This window comes from Hippopotamus amphibius, chromosome 4 (genome assembly GCF_030028045.1).
Source record: "Hippopotamus amphibius kiboko isolate mHipAmp2 chromosome 4, mHipAmp2.hap2, whole genome shotgun sequence".
Lineage (NCBI taxonomy): Eukaryota > Metazoa > Chordata > Mammalia > Artiodactyla > Hippopotamidae > Hippopotamus > Hippopotamus amphibius.
Window position 1 is genome coordinate 14,368,108 of NC_080189.1, and position 20,895 is coordinate 14,389,002.

Consider the following 20,895-nt stretch of genomic DNA (forward strand, 5'->3'; position numbering starts at 1 on the left):
TGCTGAGGAGGACTCAAGCAACCTGATAAAGCTAATGCTTGCAAATATGTCACCAACACAGGACAATGAGAGATCGAACTTTGTGATTGGAATTTTGTTTTCCCACTGCCTCTAGAAGCTGGGCATGTAAAGATTTCTGGTTTCTCCTTGATCTTGTGTGGACGGTAGCTTCATGTTGATTTAAAATTTGTGTTTCAGCCTTCCTGTATAAGAATTAGTCACCTGAAAACCAACATTTTAATACAGAAATGGAACTACTATTTAAGAAATCCTGTGATGAATTCTTTTGTAAGTTAAGTAAGAGTTTTGCACTGTGAGTAACCATCCTCTAATCAGTTTTTTTTTTTTTCATGGAAGTTCGTAACATTTTAAAAGTGGGCTTTCTAATACTACTTAGACTGGTTGTACCTTTCATGTGCTGGGAATCAAATGCAAAGTATAGCTCATACCTTATGTTAGAATCTTGTTCTTGGAAATATGGAAGGATCATAAAAAACATTCAGACTGTAGCTTGAAATCCCAGAGTGTCTGATAGCAGCCATTTGGATTATAGGCTAATCCCATCCTAACAAACCTGAACAGATGATCCAGATTCCTGATTGTGTCACATATGCTCTAAATAAGTGAGCCATCCACTGGGACTTAGAGAGCCTTTAGCATACAAGCATCTTTATTGTTAGGGCATTTATTATTAAAAACATTTGAACTATTCAGATATTATTTCATAAATACTTTATAATAATTCTATTATTTAAAAATTTGACCTGTACAAATATTGCTTCCCTGGTACCGCAAATGAGATTTTTAAAAATAAACAGTGATAGAGCGCGCTCCATGGCAAAGCAAGGCACAGCTGCAGCCCCTTTCTGCAATCAAAGAAAAGGCCCAGCTTAGCCAGGGTCACGCTGAAATCCCAGATAGTCAAGGCTTTACCTGTAGGTGGTGACTACCACCCTGTCCCTGGGAGTGGAGCTTCCTGCCATTGTGGCAGAAACTGCTCAGCTCCCAGTGACGTGACCCCCACCTGTCCCCTCTTTTCCCTATGAGGCCTCATAGCATCTCTTCATCATATAGTTTAGTTACATTATGGAAAATAGAGGGAAATAGAGGGCTTGCCTGGGCAATGCTCAGTAATGTGTAAAATAGTTTTATATTGAAAATTAGTCCAGGTATTCCCTGGAGGACCCAGTGGTTAGGACTCCGAGTTCTCACTGCTTAGGGCCTGGGTTCAGTCCCTGGTTGGGGAACTAAGATCCCACAAGCCATGCAGCCAAAAAATAAAAAGTAAATAAGTAAAATCAAATCAAATCAAATAGTTCACGTTCCTAACAACAAACTTGGGAAGCTCAACCTCTTTTGAGCTCGGGACCGTGACTGCGGCTCTCCTCCTGCCTTGCCTTACTTGCATGCTCTGCGTAACGCCTGTCTCTTGCAGAGCACCAGTCTCCTACCAGATTTCCTGGGTTCTCCCAGAGTGACTTGGAGCAGTTTACCTTATGTCTTTATACCTGTTTTCTCATGCATAGCATGTGTATAACAATAGTAATCCTTCACAAGATTGTTGCCAAGTTTGAATGTGCTGATCCAAGACAAGCATGTGGTCAGTGCTCAGTAAGTATTGAATGAATGATTCTGTGGTCTCTGAACAGTTGTATTTTCCCTACTATGTAGTGTCCGTGCTGAGGACTCTAGATAACGTAACTTGGTTTGCTCAGCAGGGGAAACCCAGGAGTTCTGGCCCACTCCAGGCCAGCTACCTCGCTCTGCTCTGGGCCACAGCTCCAGCCCCAGTCAGCTGTTGCCACCCTGGGCTAATGGCAGCCAGACCAGGAAATGTTCAGGCCCCATCTGCTAGAGCTCTGAAGCTCAGCCCTTCCTCTCCCCGCTGGACGCCTCAAGGGGAGAAAGAAGAGGCTCACGGATTCGTATCCCCTTTTGGGGGGGCACAAGCGTCCGTTCATAATCAGAACCCTGGGGCACGGGTGACAGTTTCAGCCTCATGACCTGACTTAAGGCCCTAGAGATCAAGCCTAGAAGCCTGTCTTTGTGCTCCTGTCCTAAGTGCCGGGTTCAAGTTCATAAAGGAATGGGTGGGGCGGAGCTAAGGGGTGATTAATTCAGTTGTGCAGATCTTAAAGTATAGAGCCTAGTGAATTCCTTGGTTGTCCAGTGGTTAGGACTCGGTGCTTTCACTGCTGAGGGCACAGGTTCAATCCCTGGTCAGGGAAGTAAGATCCCTCAAGCCACGCAATGCAGCCAAAAAAAAAAAGTATGGAGCCTAAAGAGGAGAAGCCTTGGGAAGCACCAATAGCCCAGAAATAGGAGGAGGTAGAGAGTGCCAGTGCAGGCCCAGCAAGAGTGGTCTGACAGGGCAAGCAGAGTTAGGGCAGCCCTGCACCTGCCTCCTCAAACCATCTGGAGGGCCTTTATGCAGGTGTTTCCAGTCCTTTGCTGAACAATACTTTTGTAAAATATAATTTAAAAAAAGAATTACCAGAGGCAAGAAGTGAAAAAAGACGTCAGTATACAAACCTCCATTTGTTTCTTAAGTTCATTCTGTCAAATTGCTTGAAAAGGTTCTAAACACTCTCAATTTCTCTCCTTTTGGCATCAAGGACGGGCACCAGTTGGCACCCCAGCCCTGCCCATGGATCGGGCTTTGAGCACTGCTGCCTTATGCTCTAGAAACCAAGGGGTGCCGTTTAGGGAAAGGACTGAGAATGTGGTTAGATTCCCCCAGAAACGCGCTAGTGACCTTTAGGAGTTTGAGAAAAGGGATGCATGCGGACAAGTTGAGAGGGTGAAGGAAAGAAAAACCGGTGAACCATAGTAAACTCAGAGAATAATTTCTGCTCTTCCTCCTTCCCCGCCCCCCACTTAAAAATGTTGGCAAGGAAGGTGAGAAATAGCAGAACCACAAGGGTCATTGCTTCAACTGAAGGCTTTTGAAGATAGAGGAAACCCGTGCATGTGTAAAGAAAGCGAGAGACTAGTGTACAGGGAAAGATGTAAAATGCAAGAAATTCCCAAAGCTTGGAAAGCCGACAAATGGCCTCGGCCTGGTTCTGCCATCTTGTTGCATGGCGCTCTCCACCTGTTCCCTGAAGCCCACCCGTGCTGTCTGTCTGCTGTTTCCTGAAAGGCACCGAGCACTCTCTATAGCCTCAGGACTTTCCCACATGCCCTTCCTTCTTTATGGAACACTCTTCCCCTGACTAAGGTCTTTATCCATCAAGTCTCAGCTTCAGTGAGTGACTTTCTCCTCCAGGCCTCCCGGATGCATCCCACAACCTAAATTGAGCCTTCCTTGATATCCTTACAACCTGTTCTTTTCCATCACTGAACTTAACCCAGTTTATGATTCTGTTTATTTGTATGTGAGCTGGTTGAACATCTGTCTTCCTCCCTAGAATGTAAGCTCTTTGAGGCAGGACTCTGTCCTTATTTATTAAACCCTGAGCACAGTGCCTCCCACACAGTAAATGTTCACATAAAGCCTTGGCTGCATAAACAATTAATAGCATCATGACAGTAATGATAATAGCTAACATTTGTTGAGGGCTTATTAGGTGCCAAGGACTTTACAAGCATTCTCTTTTCTGTTCTTTGGACAATCCTATGAGATAATTACTATTTTACAAATCAGGACACTGAGTTTCAGCTCGGGTAGTTTATCCAAGGTGGAAAGACGTGTGAATGAAGGATTCAGGATCTGTGTCTAGATTTGCTTAATCCTAGAGCCACCAGAGGGGTGCTTCCTCCAGGGGCTGGAGGTGTGGGTGAGGAAACGGGTGCTGCGCGTTTCTAAGCAGTCAGCTGCACTCTGCCATCTGGCTTGTGTGGGACGCTGTGCTAGACACACGTGGACACAGTGAGAGGGAAGAGCGGTGCTTCCTGAGCCGGAGGGGTTTGTGAGCATCTGGACCCTGTGCAAGGAGGAGTGAAGGGCCGGGACCACGTCAGCTCAGGGAGGTGCCCTGCTTAACGTGAGTGGACTGCATGTTCACCTAAATTCCATTCACAGGAGGCTGGGTGTGTGCAGCAGAGATTCCTGATGAATCTGCTTGGGGTGGATAGAAGGGGAGCCTCTGTTCTGTCCCAACAGGGAGAAGTGAGTTACTTTGGAGAAGGATAGGGAGAGAGAGAAGAAAAAGGGGGGAGGTGGAGTGAACCCGTGAGATGGGTGATGTCTTGTATGTTTCGTAATATGACCTACCTCGCGATCTCTCAGATGTTCCTAGAGTTACAGAAGATGGTAGAAACTCAAGGTGAGTGGCCGTGTATGTGTGTGTGTGCGTGTGTGCATAGGTGAGTTGCAGAAGGGGCTGGACTTCACAGTAGAGTCAGTACCAGCAGAACAGGGACAGCCTGTGTGGATGTAGGATGGGGGGAGGGTGGCGGTGAGCCAGGCCCCAGACAGAGACCCAGCCACATTTGCACACATCTCAGGGTTGGGGCCGGGATGGGGGGTGGGGATGCCCAGCCGCTCCTTGGGTTTCTGATAATAACCACTTGAGTGAGAGAAAGGGGGAGGTGCCCAGGCCTCTTGCCGGCTCTGAACTGGCCATCACTGTTCCTTTCTGATTATTAATGTGTGCTCTGTAAACACTGTAGAATATTTGAAAACTCCAGAAAAGCGAAAGTGAACAGAAGCCACCAGTCACCCCTCGGTCTTGAGATAGCAGCTGTATGTTTCACTTCCCTTCTTTTTATCTTCTATGTGTGTATTTACTTACAACGTTGGGATTGTATTTTATATGTATACTTTACTATCTTTAGTTGCATAATAGCATAAACATTCTCACAAGTAAAAGCCACATCTCATATTTGAGGATTTTCACACTTTCATATAAAAAAGAGTTGATTTCAGTATTAGAAATTTTTGCAAGGAAAAAAAACCCATTTTTGGCGTATATTCTCTGAACCAGCCTGATTTGATTTGAGTCTCGTTTTTTTGTTTTTTTTTTTTCTTCCCACCTTGTACAACCCAGAAAGTCCTATGAGTTTGAAGACTTACTGCAGTCTTCCTCTGAGAACAGCAGGGTGGACTGGTACGCACAGACTAAGCTGGGGCTCACACGCACTTTATCGGAGGAGAACGTCTATGAAGACATTCTAGGTAAGAGGCCAAAATGTCTGTGTGAGTCTGTCTGTGAGAAGGAGGAGGGAGGAAATGGGGCCAACTGCACGCACACACACACACACACACACACACACACACACACACACACACACACACACACACACACACACACACGCATCCGAAGACAAACATGTACTCAAATGAATGAGAGATCAGGTAGGTGGGTGGAGGAGTGACCCATGGAGAAATATGTGAGAGAAAATGTGCTGGAGGTGGGAGGAAGGGCTGGCGATGAACGGCCAAGGAGGCAGCGTCATACAGCGGGAAACACACGAGATCTGGAGCCTCAATATCCGTGACTGAATCTCTTGGCTCTGCTACCTGTTAGCTGTGTGACATTGGGCTGGTGACTTAACATCTCTGAACTTCAACTCTCTCATCTTTGTACTAAGGAGGATGACAGCTACCTACAGGGTTATTTGAGGACTGAAGAAAATTGTATGTAAAACACATGGCTTTTAATAGACTCTCAGTGAATCGTAGGGATTACTGAATGAAAGGAAACCAAAGACCACCGTACACTTTCCAAAACTGTAGGAATGTGGCAGTAACGGCATCAAAATTCAGACTGAAATGAATGTCTTCTATTTATAAAGTAACTTTGGCCTTGCTCTAAAGAATTCGCTGATTCCAAAATGTGACTCAGATTCACAGAGCTTGTGTGCACTTAGATTTGGTGAGTTAAATAATCTTCAGGGAGGATCACAGTTTCAGTGAAGTGTAAACTCAGACCATGTCTGCATACGTTGGGGGTGGCAGTGGGGGAAGAAGTGAGCTGGTAGGAGGGAGGAACCCATCTGTGTCCCTATGCGAGGGGCAGATCAGGCAGATATGCATGTACACACATGCATGCAATCATCAGCACTAGAAGAAACTCCATGGTAGGAGGAAACATGAGACTTGAGGAAGGGCGTATACTAAGCCGAGCTGTTTGAATTGCTGTGTCCAAGCTGCCGGAGATGGGTTCCTGCCAAAGCAGTAGGCTCCCCAAATCCAAAGTAGGCATGAGATCTGGACTTCTCTTAGCAGTGTGTATCTGACAGAGAAGCTTTCAGTTACAAGGAACAGAAAACCCAGCTGAAACAACAAACGGAGTTTGTTGGCTCATGTGACCAGAACTGGCTTTTTCTTCCTCATTTCTTATCTCTCAGGTTAGCTCCGTTCTCTGCAGGTTTCCCACAATCCCCATGCTGGCTGCCATCAGCTCCCCGGAATCTGGGCCTTGCAGCGAGAAAGGAAAGCCTGTGTCCTGCAAGGCCCAGCAAAATCCCTGAGGATCATTCTGATTAGACTGCTTTAGGTCCCTGGTTCACCTTCAGAGCCCAAGAATGCCATGCAGCAATTGGCTTAGGCCTGGAATATGAGCCCTTCCCGAAATGGTCACTGAGGCAGACATTCGGGATTCTCAAATTGGCTTAAGCCCTGAAACTGGGAGTGGAGTTCATCTCACATGTCTAAGAGTGGGGAGATAGGGAGTTACCCCAGTGAAAACCAAGGTCTGTTACCAAGAGGAAGGCTAAATGAATAGCAAGACAGCAGACATCCCCACACGGAGAGACCAGGGTTTTGGGTAGGGATCTGATAAGGAGAACCTCCCTGGTGTTCCCACTTTCTGATCTGTTGCCTTTGACCGCAGATCCGCCAATGAAGGAAAACCCTTATGAGGATGTTGAGTTACATGGTCGCTGCCTTGGGAAGAAGTGTGTCTTGAACTTCCCAGGTTCTCCCACCACCTCCATCCCTGAGACACCTGCCAAGGTATGAGCCCCCAGAGGAGCGGTGGGAGGACAGGGGTCCCCAGCACCACGGCCTTGAGCAGGCTGGAGTTCTGGGTTACACTGGGATGCCAGGCCACCCTCACTGCCAGGCTCCTAGATTTGTACATCAGCAGGCTCCTTCCTCTTCCTGCCTCTAGGTCTCCTGGAACCCCTCTGCTCAACAAGGCTTCCTAAAGTAGCATTTTATCTTCCGGGTCAGAATTCTCCCCAGCTGTAAATAAGATAGTACATCCACGTTACACAGTTGTAAAGAAGAATGTCCTGACATCAAACTCATATGTTTGTGAATGTACAAGAATATCTCTGTAAGGGTCCCTAAGAATGAGTAAGTGAGTACCTCTGTGGAGTTGTCTGAGTGTCTGAGTATCTGGAGGTCAGGAAAGAAGACTGATGTTTTCACAGAATGTCTTTTTGAACCTTTTGCAGTTTTGTACTATGTGCATACAGATAATATTACTATATTCACATACATGATAATTTCAACCCATTGCCGACAGAATTGAATTCATAGTCTTTTCTTAATTTTTTTATTTTTGCACATGTAGTTTTATTCATAATGGTCCAAACTGGAAACAACCCTAATATCCCTCAGTGGGTGAATGGTTACATGTAGTATAGTACATTCATGTGAGGGAATATTATTCAGCAGTAAAAAGGAATCAGCTGTTGATGTACACAACAACCTGGATAAATCTCCAGAGAATTACGGCAAGTGAAAAAAGCCACTCCCGTAGTGTTATACAATATTAATTAATTAATTAATTACTTTATTTATAGCTGTGTTGGGTCTTCGCTGCTGCATGCAGGCTTTCTGTAGTTGTGGTGCATGGGCTTCTCATCGTGGTGGCTTCTCTTGTTGCAGAGCACAGGCTGTAGGTGCATGGGCTTCAGTAGTTGTGGCTTGAGGGCACAGTAGTTGTGGCACACAGGCTTAGTTTCTCCGCAGCATGTGCAATCTTCCCAGACCAGGGCTCGAACACATGTCCCCTGTATTGGCAGGCAGATTCTTAACACTGTGCCACCAGGGAAGGCCTACAATATTTTTTAAATGACAAAATTGTAGAAACAGAGAACAGATTAGTATGAATTCGTATCCTTTAGCATAGCATTAGACTTCCTTCATAATTGATCCCTGGTTACCTGTTTCCCACAGTTCCTAGTACAAAATCTTCTCTCCAGCCAGAGCCTACTATCTGCCCCTCTGATACTGCAGCCCCAGGATCAGCAAACTTTTTCTCTAAAGGACCGTAGAGTAAATACATGATTTCTGTTGTAACTGCTCAGTGCTGCCATTGTGGTGCAGAGCAGCCACAGACTACATGCAAACCAGTAAGTGAGGCTGTGTTTCAGTAAAACTTTATTGTTTATGGACACTGAAATTTAATTTATGTAATTTTCACGTGTCGTGAGATATTATTTATTTTTGTAGCCATTTAAAAGTAAAACTATTCTTGGTTCATGGCCTGTACAAAAACAGGTGATGGGTCAGATGTGGCCCACAGGCCGTAATTTGCCCACCCCTGTGCTAGGTTATTTCTACCTCTGCCCTTGGCTCTTGCCTGGACCTCTCCCTTCCCATCTTTTGAGGCCTGGCTCAATCCTGCCTCCTTCAGGAAGCTTCCAGGCCATCTGAGTCCCTGGGACTTGTTCCCCCTGTGCTTGCCTGTAACACTCAGTGGGCTCAGCATTCATTTCACACCAAATTGTATACAGTGTCTTATGACATCTCTGTGATGATTTGAATTCTGATTTAAGTCATGTGATATATCTTAAAAACATCTCCCCAAATAGATTGTACATTCCTCAAGGTCAGAAAGTGTATATTCGGTTTCTTTGTGTCTCCCAAAAGTAGTTGTTATACAGTGGTTTAGTTGTTGAAGAAACTAAATAAAGGAAAACCAAATCCAGGCTGCAAGTGTCAGTTTAAATCACAGTGAAAGAAACTGTTTTCCAGCCTAAGAAAAGAAACCACCTTCCTCTCTGGGCTCCACTCGAGGTCAGCACTTGCTGGCGGGCAGGAGGTATACACTTGAGACATGGTAGTTGCAAAGGGAATCTCCCTCTAGAGAGTGGAAGGGAGAACCTTTCATGAAGGGTGGCTCTTTCCCACCCAAATCAATTGCTGCAATACTTGCCCAAACCAATTAACTGCTGCTTTCTCCTCCTATGGAAAAGTGTCATCGTAAATAATCTATGACAACTGATAATTAGCAAATAGTTTCTACTTGCCTTTGAAATGTGTTGTATCTTCATTGGAATGCGGATGCCTTTAACATTCAGGGAATCCTTCATTTCCCAAGGTGGATAAGTCTGGCTTAGAGGAAGAAGGCTGTGGACTATTTGATGATGTCCATTCTGACCGGTGTGAGGTGATACCTTATTGTAGTTTTGATATGCATTTCTCTAATAATTTAGTGATGTTGAGCATCCTTTCACATGCCTCTTGGCCATCTGTATGTCTTCTTTGGAGAAATGTCTACAAACAGTAAATACTGGAGAGGGTGTGGAGAAAAGGGAACCCTCCTACACTGTTGGTGGGAATGTAAATTGGTATAACCGTTATGGCGAACAGTGTGGAGGTTCCTTAAAAAACTAAAAATAGAGCTACCATATGATCCAAATATCCCACTCTTGGGAATATATCTGGAGAAAAACCATAATTTGAAAAGATGCATGCACCCCAATGTTCCTGGCAGCACTATTTACAATAGCCAGGACATGGAAGCAATGTAAATGTCCATCCACAGAGGAATGGATAAGGAAGATGTGGTCCATATAGACAATGGAGTATTACTCAGCCATTAAAAAAAAATGCCATTTGCAGCAACATGGATGGACCTGGAGATTATCATACTGAGTGAAGTAAGTCAGGCAAAGACAAATATTATATGATATCGTTTATATGTGGAACCTTAAAAAAAAAAGGTACTTATTTACAGAACAGAAATAGAGTCACAGATGTAGAAAATCATCTTATGGTTACCAGGGGGCAAAGAGGGGGTGAGATAAATTAAGAGATTGAGATTGACATATACACACTACTATATATAAAATAGATAACTAGTAAGACCTACTGTATAGCACAGGGAACTCTACTCAGTACTCTGTAATGACCTATATGGGAAAAGAATTTTAAAAAGATTGGATATATGTATATGTGTAACTGATTCACTTTGCTGTACAGCAGAAACTAGCACAACAGTGTAAATCAACTATACTCAAATAAAAATTTAAAAAAAAGAAGAAGAAGGCTGTCACACCCAGTCTGCCCCCTTTGTGTGTTACTCCGTTCTACCTCACTTCATGCGGGGAGTGAACTGCATGGCCTCTTAGGGACAATGGAAAACATCTGCCCAAAGCAGCTCTGCCTGCAGAACTGGGTGCTCCTCCCTAGTACCAGAAAATAAAGGCTTAGCAGCCCTTTTCTTCCCTTTCCTGCCAGACTAGAGAAAACCTAGGTTGTCTGTCCCCAAAGCAGTGAAACCCAGTAGGTAATCCTGTAATGAGAACTTGAAGTCCAGAGGCAGCTGTCGTGCAGAAAGAGAATCCAGTTGCCCAGTGCACAGGTCCTATTGCCACAGATACTTGCAGGTGTTTCAAGCCTTTGCAAGTCATCAGCAAGACTCCATGTCATGCTCAGTCCTCTGCTTTCCCACATCTGGGTGTCTGGTTTGTGTCCCCGTTCCGGGGGTCAGCGGCAGGCTTCTCCACCTCCTCCCTTCAGCTCATCAATATTCATGGCGCATCTGCCACATCTGGGCTGCGTGTGGGGCTTAGAACTTACTGAAACCGTCTTTCTGTGGCAGCCTCCTCTACCAACCACAGAAAGGTCCTAAGACATCTTGAGGGATTTTTATGTAATTAGATCATGGCCTAGTCCCAGTAGAGACGTAAGGGTCAACTGGAGAGATTTTCCTCGGCAAGGAGAGACGTTCAGCTGGGGGCAGATGCTGATGCTTATAAACACACAGCACAGGCTCCGGAGAAGGGGCCATTTTCTTTCCTTGCTGTGTGTCTCCCACCATTCCCACACGTAGACCAGCACAGTGAGTATGGTAGGAACCATTTTTTGTCATAAAGGAAATCTAGGCTAATATGAGATATTCTTTCTTATGTATTGACACCTAAGGGGAAAAAAATCACTAATTGGCATTCTCTGGTTGCCTGGATAGCCCACCCACACCATCTTCCACCAGCAAATCACCTGTTTCTTAGCTGTGGCTGTGTAGAGGCCGTATCTGGTCAAGTGTGCAGGTTCTGGAGCCTGACTGCCTCCGTTCAGAACTTACCTAGACCACTTGCTAGTTGTGTGACTTTGGGCAAATAATCCTATCTCTGTATATTTGTATGTCACTGGTAAAAATACAGAATGGTAGTAGTACAATCCTCCTAGGGGTCTTATGAAGATTAATCAAATTAATTCTTATGAACCACTTAGACTAGTGCCTGCAATGTTACTATTTATGTGTGTTTGCTAAATGTATAGAATTATGCTTTTCAGGGACGTCCCTGATGGTCCAGTGGCTAAGACTCTGCACTCTCAGTGCAGGGGGCCCAGATTCCATCCCTGGTCAGGGAACTAGATCCCACATGCCGCAACTGAAGATCCTGCATGCTGCAACTAAAACCTGGTGCAGCCAAATAAATTAATTAAAAAAATTTTTTTAAAGAAAAAAAGTTTTTTAAAAGAGTGCTTTTCAATATGTGTTGCTTATAAAATACTCTCATTTTCTAAAAACAGAAGACTCTCACTGTGAAATTCTTTTTAAATACCAAGAAGTACAATTAAAAAAAAACTCATCCATAATTGGGAATTTTTATTTTTTCTTTACACTCACCTGTGTTTTTTCCTGTAATAGATTATTGTGTGTGTGTGTGGCATGTTAAAAGCCTTCTTAAAAATTTCATGTAATCCCAACACCCAGAGAAAACCACTGTTAACACCTTGGTTTACTTCCTTCCAGAACATGTCACACTGTGTGTGCATGTGCGTGTGTGTGCGTGTGTGTGTATACATAAAAAAATGATTTGGGTTGATATTGTATATACATTTGTATATACTCTTTTACATTTATCATGAGTATTTCCCCACGTCATTACTTTCTCTTGAAAACAACGTGTATTGCCTGCGTAGCATGCCATCATTGAATGCAATGCCTTTACATTACATTAGTGTAATGTCCCAATCGTTGGAACGTGGTGTGTGCTTTCCTGTGTATTTGCATGTGTGTATAGTTAAGGGAACATCTATGTATTCTTGTGATTATGTGTACCTGTGGGCCCATGTGAACACGTGTGTATGTGTGTGCATAGGGCATCTGCGTATTTCCTGGGGGAGGCCTCTGTAAAGGCAAGTAGGAGTGAGGTTGAGAGAGGTAAAGAGGAGATGGGATATTTTATATCAAGGACCCTTTTAGTCTCCTGCTCTCAGTCTCCTGAGGCAGTAAGACAGGGACATTCAAGGGCTGGAAGGAGTTAAGCCGTCAGCCACCATTCACAGACAAGAAGGGTGAATGAACCTGGCCTGAGTCCAGGTCAGCTCCCTCTTCGAGGCACAAGGCACGTGGCTTCCTTGCCACCCGCCCAGGACCCCCCCACGAAGATGCTCCCTGGCCAGGGCCCATCCTGCTCAGTCTCCTGAAATAAATCAAGAGGTTTCAACAGAGGGTTCTTGTCTGCTTTTCCCTTCTGGACACTGCAGATCTTTGGTTGAGTCCGTTGTGAACTGAATATTTCTGAGGTTAAGCAGACTGTCTGTGTGACTGTGCAGCAGAGCTAGGCCGCTCCGCAGAGATTGCTCCGTAGAGACCCCATGGGTGGGCGTGCTGTCATCAGAGCGCGCTGATCTGAGGCGCTCTGATCGAAAGCTGGGATCGTCTCCGGACCATAGTCTGCCACAGTCATTCCTAGGGTCCTGCAGTGGTTTTCCTTTTGTACTGTAGTTCAAGTTTGGCAAACTGCTGCTGGTTGCCTAATTTTGTGCATAAAGTTTTATTGGAACGCAGCCAAGCTCATTTGTTTACATATTGTCTATGACTGCTTTTACACTACAGTGATGGTGCTGAGTAGTTGCGACAGAGAAAGTATATGCCACAAAGCCTAAAATATTTACTCTCTGGCCTCTTAGAAAAAGCTTGCTGATCCCTGCTGGCTTCATACCCTCACTTTCAAAGGCCTTCCGCAGACAATTCTGTCGTCATTGTTGTACCGTCTTTCCATCTGTTTCACTGCACTCGCTCTGAGCCCTGAAGACTCTCTTTGGTTTTATTTGCTCTTCCTGGACTCTATTCCCGTCCTCACGTTGTGCTTATTATACTTGACAACGCTCTCCCTGACATCTCACTAAGCCTTTTCATCACTTAAGAAGCTAATGAAATTCTACCCCCTCATGAAAGCTCCCTGGACATTTGGTGGCTTATTTTGGGTGCTCTGGGACACACCAGGGCGCCCCTCTCCAGCAGCGTGACCACTGGGAGATGCAGCCCACACACAGCCTCCACCAGGTCACTTCACACCCTTTAGAAAGTCACGTGCCTCATTTCACTCCCTTTGTTTTCTTTGTTCTCAGCCCTTTTCATAGGTCAAAACTTCTTTGAACAAACACTATCACAATCTAAATCTCTAATAAAAACAGATACCTGTTTTTTGCCAACAATTTAGTATGAGATTCCAATGCAGTGAAACAACTGGGGCCATTTCCTTGGACTTCATTGCAAATGGAATTTGGTCTTTAAGAAGCCTTGTCATTATCCCTTCTTCTGTGCTGCTTTAGTTATTAAAAAGCTTGTCAACTGTATTTCAATAAAAGTTCTTAAAGGAAAAAAAAAAAAGAAGCTCATAGTGAACAAGTCAGACCAACCTCTTCTACTCAGGGCTTGCGGTGCTGAGCAACTGATTGCTCTCTGTAGACCCACGATAAGACACAGGAGGAGGCCACTTAGGAAGGCTGGGAGTCTTTATTCCTGGAAATCTTTAAAAAGGTTCTGGAGTTATTGTTACATACTGTTTAGAACTAAACAAGAATGGAGAAATCAAAGGAGCAAAATAAGACTATTCTGTGAGAGCTTAAGATATGATAAATGTGGTCTTATATAAATTGATAGAGAAAGAAAGTCTCATTTATTAAATGGAATAGGGATAAGTTAGCTTGAGGGGAAAAAAATCAATTTCGACTAACACAATAAATAAATTACTAATGGATTAATGAATAAAATATGTTCAAAATAAACTAAGAAAATCCAAAAGAAAATGGAGTTAAATATACATTAAATCTTTAAAAAGATACTGATTTTCTAGGGAAAGAAGAAAGAGATTAATCACAAAGGCAAAAATGAACGGATTTTCATACATAAAAATGCTATGTGGGGAGTTCCCTGGTGGTCTAGTAGTTAGGACTCCTACCTTTCACTGCTGTGGTCCTGGGTTCAATTCCTGGTTGGGAAGCTAAGATCCTGCAAGCTGTGCGGCAAAACAGATAAACAAAAACAAAAAACAAAATTCCATATAAGCAAAATAAAAATACAAGCAAATGACACGGAAAAACACACTTGGAGCAAAACTGACAGATAGTTCATATCTGTTCTATATAGAGAGCTCATCCAAAATAATAAGAAAACAGTAGTATCCCAAAGGTTAAATAGGAAAAGAACATAAACAATATTCTAAAGAAAATGCGGTTAGAACATTAAAGTATGAAAAAATGTCAATGTCATAAGAGGAAGGAAGGGAAAAGCTTATGTTGAATGCCTACCATGTATCAGGTACTCTGCTAGATACCTTTATCTCATCTAATTCGTTAGGTAATTTTTAAAAAGAAACATTGCAGCTATAATTATGGTATCATAAAACATGCATCTGGAACATGTGGTCAAAGTTGTTTAGAATCGTTATGTTATTAATTTTTCTTACTTTATTGAGTAGTTAATACATTCATATGTTCAAAATTTGAGTATGAAAAGTACCAGTGAAAAGTCTTTCTCTCACCCCTGTCTATTTCTCTTCCCTAGAGCAACCACTGTTAGTTTCTTGTGTATCCTTCCAGAACTGATCTATGCCTATACCAGCAGAATAGCTCCTCAACACCCCCCCACACACACACACCCACACACACCCCAGCATACTATACCAACTTTTCTACACCATGCCTTTTATGCTTAACAGTATATAAATCAGAGAACCTTCCATATCAGTCCATTAATATTTTTTTATACCTGCACTGTATTCTGCTATATGGATGTACCATAATTTATTTGACCAGCTTCTGCTGATGAATGTGTAGGTTGTTTCCAGTATTTTGTATTTACAAACCACGACACAGTGCACAATATACTTTGCATAATGTGACTTTCCTTGTACAATATAACTTTGCACAAGTATGAGCATATCAGTAGGGTAAATTCCTACAGATAGAATTACTGGGTCAAAGCGTATATGTATTTGTACTTTTGTTGACACTGCTAGATTGCCTTCCATAGAGGTGTACCAATTTCCAGTCCCACCAACAGTGTATTAAAGTGTGAAAGTGACTGTATTTCCTCACTTTCATCAACACAGTGAGTTATCAGATTTTTTAATCTTTGCTAATCTTTGAGTGAAAAAATGTTTCTTTAGCACATAAAAGGATGCTCAACATCACTAATTATTAGAGAAATGCAAATCAAAACTATAATGAGGTACCACCTCACACCGGTCAGAATGGACATCATCAAAGTCTACAAACATGGGACTTCCGTGGTGGTCCAGTGGTAAAGAATCCGCCTTCCAATGCAGGGGATGCGGGTTTGATCCCTGGTCAGGGAACTAAGATCCCACATGTCATGGGGCCACTAAGCTTGTGCACCTCAGCTAGAGAGCCTGCGTGCCACAAACTACAGAGCCCACACGCTCTGGAGCCCACACATCACAACTACAGAGCCCACGCACCCTGGAGCCTGCGTGCCACAACTATAGAAGAGAAAACCCTCACACCACAACTAGAGAGAAGCCCACGCACCACAACAAAGAGCCTGCATGCTGCAACAAAAGATCCCACGTGCCGCAACTAAGACCCGATACAGCCAAAAGAAAAAAAAAGTCTGCAAACAATAAATGCTGGAGAGGGTGTGGAGAAAAGGGAACCCTGCTACACTGTTGATGGGAATGTAAACTGGTACAGCCACGATGGAGAACAGTATGGAGTTTCCTTAAAAGACTAAAAATAACTTGGGAAGGGGAGGAGAAGCTGGGACAAAATGAGAGAGTAGCATTGACATATATACCCTACCAAACGTAAAATAGATAGCTAGTGGGGAGCTGCTGCATAACACAGGGAGATCAACTCGATGATGGGTGATGACCTAGAGGGGTGAGATAGGGAGGGTGGGAGAGAGACTCAAGAGGGAGGGGATATGGGGATATATGTATAAATATAGCTGATTCACTTTGTTGTACAGCAGAATCTAGCACAACAGTGTAAAGCAATTATACTCCAATAAAGATCTGAGGAAAAAAAAAGACTAAAAATAGAGCTGTCATATGATCCAGCAACCCCACTCCTAGGAATATACCCAAAGAAAACCATAATTTAAAAAGATACATGCACCCCATTGTTCACTGCAGCACTGTTTACAATAGCCAGAACATGGAAACAACCTAAATGTCCATCGACAGATGAATGAATAAAGAAGATGTGGTGCATGTATATGATGGAATATTACTCAGCCATAAAAAAGAACAAAATAATGCCATTTGCAGCAACATGGATGGACCTAAAGATTGTTATACTGAGTGAGAAGTAAGTCAGACAGAGAAAGACAAATATCATATGATATTGCTTATATGTAGAATCTAAAAAAATGGTACAAATGAACTTATTTACAAAACAGAAATAGAGGCAAAGATGTAGAAAACAATCTGATGGTTACCAGGGGGGATTGGGATTGACATATACACACTACTACATATAAAACAGATAACTAATAAGGACCTACTGTATAGTACTGGGAACTCTACTCAATACTCTGTAATGACCTATATGGGAAAAGAATCTAAAAAAAGAGTGGACGTATGTATATATATACCTGATTCACTTTGCTGTACAGGAGAAACTAGCACAACAGTGTAAATCAACTATACTCTAATAAAAATTTTTTAAAAAGAAAAATGTTTCTTCAGTGGAGTTTTAATGTTTTTTTTCTGGTGAAGTTAAGTGAAGCTAAGAATCTTTTATATATCTGAAAATTATTATAGTTGCTTTTCTATAAACTTTCAATTCTCATCTTTTGCCTGTTTTTCTTTTGAGTTGTTAGTTTTCTTCTTATTAATTTGTAGCATGTGTTAGAAAAATGAGTTCTATAAATTGCAAAGTTTTTTTTATTGGTTTTTTATTTGCCTTTTGACCTTAAAGCAGCTCATTTTTAGAAATGAGACACTGAGGCCCAGAGAAGTGAAATTCCTTGTATAGAAAGCACTCAGGGACTTCCTAGGTGGTGCAGTTGTTAAGAATCTACCTGCCAATGCAGGGGACACGGGTTCGAGCCCTGCTCTGGGAGGATTCCACGTGCCACGGAGCAACTAAGCCTGTGTGCCACAACTACTGAGCCTGTGCTCTAGAGCCTGTGAGCCACAACTATTGAAGCCCATGCGCCTAGAGCCCGTGCTCCACTACAATGAGGAGCCTGCGCACCACAATGAAGAGCAGCCCCCACTCGCAGCAACTAGAGGAAGCCCGTGTGCAGCCACAAAAGACCCAACACAGCCAATAAATAAATTAAATAAATAAATAAATTTATAAAACAAACAAACAAACAAAAGACAGCACTCAGCTTGCCAGTGGCAGGGACAAAGCTATGCTTAGGTCTTGTAACTCCCATTGCATTGTGTCAGAAAACCTCATTTGTAAAGGTAAGGGATTGAGCCAGGTGAGTTCCCACTTGTCTAAAAAGAGAGACTGGATTAGACTCGCATCCTTTATCATACTCATTTTCCATAATTGGGTGAGAAGTGCTTATTGAGCTCTAATAATAGCATAGACAAACTCAGCGTACCCTCGGGAACGTAGACCAGCTTCCTTTTTGATCTTCTTGGTCTCCATCACTGCCACCACCTGTTATCTCTCAGTTAGTCCCTTTGTATTTATCTACTCTTCTTTTCTCCTCTCCCGTCACAGCAGTCCTTGTCCAAATCTGCTTTTTTCCGGCCAAATTCAGAGAGGAGGAACTTCAAACTGTTGGACACTAGGAAGCTGAGTCGGGATGGAACTGGGTCCCCTTCTAAAATCAGCCCTCCCTCCACCCCCAGCAGCCCTGATGACACTTTCTTTAACCTCGGAGACCCACAGAATGGCAGGAAGAAGAGAAAGATACCTAAGGTAAGACTTGCAACAAGCTTCATGTTCAGGTGTGCACCCCCCTTCCCTGCAAAGGGGAAGTCTGGGCAGAGATCAAATCCCTGGGCCCTTCTACCTGCTTCACCACAGGCCGGGTAGACATGGTGAAGCCAGCAGGCTGAGATATCTGGGCCTTTGTCATAACAGTTATTGTGGTCCTGTAGCCTTCCTCTTAGCCATCCCTCTCCCTGCCTTAAGGATTCTTATGACCCCAAACCATGTTTCAAATGCCCAGCCTCAAAATGCCACATCTCCCTCCTTCATGGCCTCAAAAGGCAGAGCGCCATCCATCGTGCTCTGACTCAGACTCCATCCCCTCCTCCCGCAGAGGTGGCACCACGTGGAGCCTGCGCTCCGAGGAAGCACTTGTCAAAAATACATCCTGGGACTTCCCTGGTGGTGCTGTGGTTAAGAATCTGCCTGCCAATGCAGGGGACACGGGTTCGATCCCTGCTCCAGGAAGATCCCACACAAAAAAAAAATACATCCTTTGTGACTCTTTTCAGCCCCAAAGGCAAAACGTGCCCAGCGGCTTGGATGTGCACCTAATGTGGCTGCTGTTGCTGTTACATCTCCTTTTGCTTGGTCCAGCCTCTCAGTGCCTGTCATTCTTCATTGGCGACTTTGGTAGCAACTTCCTAGGAACTTTTAGAGCAGGAATTCTTCATTTCAGAGTCCACGGATGGACTTTAGGGGGATCATGAAACCCATAAAGTAGTGTAAAACTGTATGGATGAGTTTGGGGGAATAAAAGGAAGGCAGGGTGGGCTGTCTATACATCAGATTTCTCAAAGTGACCCATTCACCTGAAAGTCAAGGGACATTTTCACAAGCTGGTCCCTCCTGACCCAGTTTGGTTAATCCGTGTTTTGAGCCATAATATCACCCCCACCCCCAACATTCTTATTCAAGTAAAATTAAGTCCCCTTGACAATCAAGAGGGCACTCTGGGGACTTCCCTGGCGGTCCAGTAGTTAAGACGCTGCACTTCCACTGCAGGGGGCATGGGTTTGATCCCTGGTTAGGGAACTATGATTCCACAGGGTGCGGCCCTGCCCCCAAAAAGTGCATTCTGAAGGGAAAGGGCAGTTAGGGTCAGGTGGTCAAGAAAAGACCTAACACCTGCAGCCCAGCAGTGGGGGTTGTAGGTGGAAGGAGGTGAGGGCACACACACTTCTTGCTTTGTTTTGTTGGTGGAGGGCAGAGAGGGGCCCGGGCAGGAGTCAGGCCTCGTTCCCCTTCCTGCTCTCCTGCTTCCGCTTCCCCTACCCAGGGCGCAGTGCAGGTTGCACATCGATCATTGGATGTTTGCTCAGTGAGCTCCCACTAGTACGTGGATCCCAGCCTCCTTTAGCCCGGTGGCATCGCTCTGTCTCCCTTAGGCTGTCTTTCAGTCCCTGTCCTGTGCTGTCATACGGCTGCTCGTGGGGACCCCAAAGTGTGGGGTCTCGAGCCGCTCCCTTAACTCTCCTCCTCTGGCTCTGGCATGGCTCGTGTATCTATAATGTCAAACACCTACAATCATGGGATAATTACAAGTGGCTATTAACATCTGTACAGCCCCACTGTTATTCTAGCAAATGAAACAGCAACAATCAAATGAATCAGTTGTTAGGTTAAAAGAGCTTTGATACAACTCAAAGTTTGACTATTTGATCTCTTCATAAGCATTTAACCTCTGTCTTCCACCCCTACACTTTTACCCATCACTTCCTCTTTTATACTATTTTCATATTTAAAAAAGATTTTTTGAGATTGAGGGGAAGAGAATATGTGTACATATTTTATATGAAAGTAGAGAGGTGGAGAGAAGGGTAGAACTATTTCTGCCACTTTATATGTGTTTAATTTGCAAGCAGTAGTTTGTTTCCTCTTAGTTTATTGCCTGTAACTGAAGTGAGTTGCCACCACTGAAATAGTGCCCAGGCACTTATTCAAATAGGCTTTGACAGATGTAATCAAATCCGGAGAAAAATCAGCATATTTTACCTGTCACTTTCGCAACAACAACAACAAAATCTTATTAAAATTTTAATCATAAAGGTGGAAGTACACAGTTCTTCAAAGGAATGTTTAAAAAGAAAACGAATAATTACATTTTATTAGCAATCTCATGAATCCTCAGTTCTGTCACTTGCTACTTAATCTTAACCTAGGCTTATCTCCACTCCTGAGTACAAGGCTTCTTTCCAAATGCTCTGAATCCTTCACTTGAAGTCAAAGGTTCTTTTTCAGGCACATTTATGACTTCCAGGTTTTGGAAGCATAAAGCATTTGCTATTCAAAACCCTTGCTTTTGTGTTTTTATCTGGCAAGAAGGACTTAAGGTCTACTCACAGCTCATCAGACAGTGGGTTGGCTGGGGTTCCTTCAGCTGCCTCTGCTGTTATGTGTAACATAAGAGTCCCTTCTGGAAGTGTGGCTTTTTCCCTTGATTTCTCCCGCCTCAGCCCTAAGAGGAATGAAGATCCCAGTGAAGGAGGGAAGAGAGAAAGAGACAGTCCTTCCCTATATTCTCCTAGCAACCCTGTACTTTTGTTAATGTGGCAGCTGAAACAGAGCAGCTAATTGCACAGCAGTGCGATGTCCTCAGGATTCATGAAACGCTG

At 43.7% G+C, this 20,895-nt stretch overlaps 1 protein-coding gene across 1 annotated transcript in view; it reads left to right on the plus strand.

Moving 5' to 3' along the window:
• Positions 1–20,895, plus strand: part of DENND2A (DENN domain containing 2A) — a 91,574-nt gene that overhangs the window by 36,087 nt on the left and 34,592 nt on the right. Inside the window, exons 4-6 of the mRNA XM_057733641.1 lie at positions 4,992–5,119; positions 6,780–6,901; positions 18,068–18,268. Coding sequence (XP_057589624.1) covers positions 4,992–5,119; positions 6,780–6,901; positions 18,068–18,268 — 451 coding nt within the window. The remainder of the gene's footprint in view (positions 1–4,991; positions 5,120–6,779; positions 6,902–18,067; positions 18,269–20,895) is intronic.